The 6,000-nt window shown below is 46.1% G+C and overlaps 1 protein-coding gene across 1 annotated transcript in view; it reads left to right on the top strand.

Annotated features, from left to right (window-relative positions):
* Positions 1-16: 16 nt before the first annotated feature.
* Positions 17-6,000, top strand: part of RASAL1 (RAS protein activator like 1) — a 30,412-nt gene continuing 24,428 nt past the window's right edge. Inside the window, exon 1 of the mRNA XM_083373541.1 lies at positions 17-627. Coding sequence (XP_083229667.1) covers positions 563-627 — 65 coding nt within the window. The 5' untranslated portion in view covers positions 17-562. The remainder of the gene's footprint in view (positions 628-6,000) is intronic.

Below are 6,000 nucleotides of genomic sequence, written 5' to 3'. Positions count from 1 at the left end.
CTCCACCAGCTCGTGTTTTGGAAGCACAAACACACACACGCAGACACACACAACCCGTTGCACCCCCGCTGGCGGGAGGAGGAGTAGGAGGAGGCTGGGCTGGGCTGGGCTGGGCGGGCTCTGGCCGCTGAGCTGGCCGGCTCTGCTCTTCTCCCCACTCTTCCAAGCCACTCCGACTGGTAGGAGAATCCGGTGTTCTTGCCACAAGGAGGCGACCGGCCCTCTCCGCCTCGCCTGGGCAACCTGTAGCCTCGCAGAAGCGTCGGGGCCGCCCGGTGCGAAGCAGGCAAAGCCAGCGCCAGCTGGCAGGTAGGCGCTGAACCCAGCGGAGCTGCCAGCTGGCTGGACCGGTTCCTCTGCTTGCTTGCCTGCCTGCCTGCCTGCCTTCGTGCAGCCTCGGGGACGTTCCGGCTTGCAGGGCTTCGGGGTGGCCGGGAAGGTGCTCTCCCCGTCCTGCCTTTTTCTCCCCCCCCCCCCCAACAGCCCTGCTGGGTCGGTTCACCGGGACCTCTGCGGCCCGGCGGGAGAAGCCACCGGCCGCTTCCCCATCGCCTGCCCCGGCATGGCCAGGAGCACTGCGCTGCACTTCCGCGTGGTGGAGGGACGGGACCTGCCCGCCAAAGACGTGTGAGTTGGCCGGACTGCGGACCCCCGGGGCCGTTCCCCCTTCCGAGCCGTTGGGGGCGCCAAGGGGAGCGAACGGGAGGCGGGCGAAGGCGAGAAGCGGCTCCGGCCGGGCAGGATCCCAAAGGGTGGGTGGGATGGACCAGGCTGGCTGGCTCCGTTATCCTCGAAGGGCGTAGTTGTCGCTTGCAAGGGTTGGGCTGCCTGCTCCAAGGGTTGGGCTGGGTTGGGCTGCCTGCTCCGGAGCAGAACTTGGCTGCCTTGGAAAGAGTTGCCCGCCGCCTTTCCAGCGGGAGGTTCCCCAGGCGGGGCAGGAAAGTGGCAGCTCCAGTTGAAAGCCAGAGCAGGGCGGGAGGGGATGCCTTCTCCTCCTTGTCCAAGAAAAAGATCAAGGCAGGTGCCGTTGCTAACCTGGCTGGTGGCTTTCTCTAACTGCGGAGGAAAGAAGGGACTGGGTTATACAGTCTCCAAGCAACTGGGCCAGAGATGAAGCAACTTTTGAGGGGGGGGAGGAGAAAGAGCTTTGCACTTCACCCTTCCTTCCCCATTCTACTCCCCCCCCCCTCAGCCCCCATACTCTTGGCATGAAGAGTCAGTATACCTCCTTGGAAAGGACTCTGGCGATTTCTGAGCAAGCTGACTCCCGCATCTGTGAGCAGGCAGCTCCAAATGCGTTTTAAGACAAGGGTTAGATTCAGGTTTAGATGCGTTTTGCAAGCACCAGTGAAGCCTAGTGTCTCTCAAAATTGCTGCTCTCTTTGCTGAAGGACAACCCTCATTTATCTGGAGCAGATTGTGATCCAGATGTTGCAGAAGAAGAGATGGGACCTTCCCTTTTGTCTTGGCCAAGCCTCTTTAAGCGACTTCCTTCCAGATGGGCTGGGACAGAATCAACCTTGGCTGGAAATGGATGGTTGAGGTTATCCCCAAGACTTAAAGAAACTTTCGGTTCCAACCTGAACATTGTAAGAATAGAATAGAATAGAATAGAATAGAATAGAATAGAATAGAATAGAATAGAATAGAATAGAATAGAATAGAATAGAATAGAATAGAATATAGAATGGAGAATAGAATAGAATATAGAATGGAGAATAGAATAGAATAGAAAATAGAATAGAATAGAATAGAATAGAATAGAATAGAATAGAATAGAATAGAATAGAATAGAATAGAATAGAATAGAATAGAATAATGGAATGAAGAATAGAATAGAATAGAATAGAATAGAACAGAACAGAATAGAATGTAGAATAGAGTAGAGTATAGTAGAATAGAATGTAGAATAGAATAAAATAGAATAGAGTAGAGTAGAGTAGAATAGAATAGAATAACAGAAAGAATAGAATAGAATAGAATAGAATAGAATAGAATAGAATAGAATAGAATAGAATAGAATAGAATAGAATAGAATAAGGAATGGAATGGAATGTAGAATAGAATAGAATAGAATAGAATAGAATAGAATAGAATAGAATAGAATAGAATAGAATAGAATAGAATAGAATAGAATAGAATAGAATAGGAGTTGGAAGGGAGCCTGGAGGTCTTCTAGTCCAGCCCCCTGCTCAAACAGGGGACCCTCTACCATTTCAGACAGGTGGCTGTCCACTCTCTTTTTAAAAACCTCCTGGGATGAAGCACCCACAACTTCTCAAGGAAAGCTCTCAAGCATTTTTTTTAAGAGAAAAGGGCAGTCCCCTCTTTTCACACTTACCTGCAATTCAGACCCAGTTGCAATGGGCTTGATCAGCCTAGATGTGAATCCTGGGCTTGATCAGCCTAGATGTGTCACCCAATTCTAGATGGAAAATTCTGGCTTGCTTGTGAAGACACAGCGCTGTGCATTTCTCCCCCCCTCCTGGAAAATGCATGATAGGTTTATCAACAAAGGTGAGCACAGGTAAAGTTCAGCTTACAATCTCTGTTGCTAAGCAAGGAGGTTTTTAAGAGAGCCATGCCCAATGTCATTCAATGGGTCCTGGCCGTTATTAAGCGAATCAAAGTGATTAATTGACTCTGGTTTGCCCCCCCCCCAATGACTCTGTTTGTCAGAAGCCAAAGTTGCAAAATAACCTGGGGGCCCTGCAACCGTTGTATATACATGCTGGTTGCCAAGCAACCCAAATTTGGATCACATGACCGTGAGGAATGCTGTGACGGTCATAAATGTGAGGACTGGTTATAGGTCGCTTTTTTCCAATGCTGATTTAACTTCAAATGATCGTTAAACAAATAAATTCTAAGTCAAGGACTAGCCTTATAAAGATCGTTAGGGATTGCATTATCTGTCACGGACGATAATTTCCAATTCTAAGGAATTCACTTAAAAGGCAATTTATTTGGGCCGATTCGCCAGAACTGCTAGGAATGGACTCTCCTTGCCCCCCACCCCCGGACATTGGATTAGGGTTAGGGTTTCACTAAGCCATGGCTTGTTAGGGTTTAAATATATTTTAATTACTGTTTTACTGTTTTAACTTGGGGCACTTATTTAATTCGTTTTTAACTTTTATATTCTGTTTGTATTTATTGCCCTGTACACCGCCCTGAGTCTTTCGGGAGAAGGGCGGTATAAAAATGTAATAATAATAATAATAATAATAATAATAATAATAATAATAATAATAATAGTAAATCAAGCACAATTGATAAGTTCCCCGAGCTGTTAAACTAGACATAAGTTAAACGGTGTTTTTGCAGGAAATATGTCCTTCTTCCTGGTTCTTTCTCAATGCCCCCTAGGCTGTTTCCCACGCCTGACATTTTGAAAGGGATTATTCTAATAAAAGTTCTAAAAGAAAGCCAGGCCTGTTGCAAAACACCTCCTCTTTCTTAGCAGCAATGGCTTCAAAACCACAAAGCTCCCCGGGGGCAACCATTTATAAGATCCCAACATGCCCCCAATCTCCAGAGTTGCTTATCGCTGCATTAACCTCAACCAGTTGTCTCACAAATTGCAAGGGGTGAGCTTTAACCCACACCAAACGCTTTCCTTTTTTTTTTTGGCTTGGTTGTGTGTTTTTAGGGATTGATTGTTCTACTGGTTAATGCACCAGGCTCAAAACCTGGTGAGTTCTAGCCTCATTTTAGGCATAAAAGTCAGCTGGGTGACATTGGGCCCTTCACCAGGAGACGGGGAGTTCTAGTCTCACCTTTTAAGCATGAAATCCGACTGGGTGACTGCTAGAATTCCCCAGCCAGCCACGAGATCCTGGGAGTTGAAATCCCACATCTTAAAAGTTAGCGAGGTCGAGAAAAGAGTTGCCCTTACACCACAAAAATCAATGCAAGACTAATTAATAGAGAGTCAGAGGCATGAATGTCCATCAGCCACAATGCCACATTTTTGGGTCTGGCTTGTCACACCAAGACCCAAGATTTATAAATTGAACATCTCTAGAACTTAGAATTATAGAGTTGGGAGGGACCTCGGAGGTTTGCTAGTCCAACCCTTTACTCAAGGCAGGAGATCTTATACCATCCCGGTCAAATGGTTGTCCAGTCTATTTTTGAAAAACCTCCAGTGATGGAGCACCCACGACTTCCAGAGGCAAGCACTGATTAATTGTTCTCACCAATAGGAAATTTCTCCTTACGCCTTGGCTGAATCTCTCTTTCACAAGCTTGCATTCATGGCTTATCCTGCCCGCTGATCTTGTGTAGTTCATTTCTACCCACTACGTTTAAACAATCCCCAACACCGCGCTACGAAGAACCCCAGTCTTAATCCTGAATAACAACAGCCCAAAGCTTTAAACAAATACCAGCTTGATTTCATCAGCAGCTTCTTAGTCCTTTTATGATCTCTCTGCAAACACAGCTGATATTAACCGTAATCAGATGTTGGGAACCAGCAACTCTTGAGTAAACCTTCCTTCCCATAATGCATCTCTTTAGAACCTTTTGAGAGTTTTGGCTCACTTCGGGTTTCCAGCCTACAAATGAAGCCTTGATTTATCTCGAGGTAAATATTTATCTCTGTATAATTTATATAGATATAAATATGGAGCCTGGGTGACCCAGTGGTTAGAATGCAGTATTGCAGGCAAACTCTGCCCGCCACCAGCAGTTCGACCCTGACCGGCTCAAGGTTGACTCAGCTTTCCATCCTTCCGAGGTCGGTAAAATGAGGACCCAGATAGTTGGGGGCAAAAGGCCGACTCTATAAACCGCTTAGAAAGGGCTATAAAGCACTACGGAACGAGTATGTATGTCTAAGTGCTATTGCAATTTATACAGAATACAGAATAACAGAGTTGGAAGGGAACTTGGAGGTCTTCTAGTTGAACCTAACCTAGGAGAGCAGTATCCTAGAACTAAGGAGAAATTTCCTAACGGTGAGAGCAATCAACTAATGGAACAGCTTGCCTCCAGAAGTTGTGAGTGCTCCATCACTGGAGGCTTTCAAAAAATAGATTGGGCAACTATGTGTCTGAAATGGTATAGGGTCTCCTGCAGGAGGTTCGACTAGAAGACCTCCAAGGTCCCTTCGCTCTCTATTATTCTATGTTCTAATAACCACCTGATCAAACAGGAGAGACCCTATAACATTCTGGACAAGTGACTGTCCAATCTCTTCTCCAAAATCTCCAGCAATGGAGCACCCACAATTTTTGGGGTGCAAGTCGCTCCACTGGTTATTTATTCTCACGGACAAGAAATTTCTCTTTAATTCTAGGTTGGAATTCTCTTTGAGAAGCTTCCACCTGTTACTGATCTAAAGCATTGGATTCATTCCAAGAGTGTGTGGGGGGGAACCTTCTCCATCATTTTTGAGCATCTCAACAGAGGCTTGCCTTTGACACACACGCACACAACGTGGTGTGTGTCCACTTGCCGTTGCCATGGATTTAGCAAGAGATGCTTTTGTGCGATGCTCATTCAAGAGCTAGAAAAACACGACCTGGAGGCCCAATACATACATACATACATACATACATACATACATGCATACATGCATACATGCATACATATATATACACATACGTATATATATAAGAAAAATTAAGTCGCCAAGCTTCTGAATGTTGATCACGTGACCACGGGGATGCTTCAACTGTTGTTAAGTGTGAGAATCAGCCCTAAGTCGCTTTTTTCCAATTACGTTGCAACTTTGTAAGTCAAAGACTGTCTGTACATGGAACAGCTCGCAACCTGCGATGTGGCCTTTGACACCATCCTCAAGCAACAATGTCCACCTAGCCTAGATCCTCGGAGGATTTAAAAATGCCAAACCCACTCACGTGCAATCAAGCACAACAGCAACAACAACAATAAGGCAGCAGTGTGTATGTTCCGGGATGGTGATTTTAGAGTTGCCTCATTAGATTTTCCTAAGGGGCGTCCAGCTCCTACTATTAGCGATCAAGTTAC

This window comes from Vipera ursinii, assembly GCF_947247035.1.
Source record: "Vipera ursinii genome assembly, chromosome: 14".
Taxonomy (NCBI): Eukaryota; Metazoa; Chordata; class Lepidosauria; order Squamata; family Viperidae; genus Vipera; species Vipera ursinii.
This window is presented reverse-complemented; position numbering and strand designations above follow the sequence as displayed.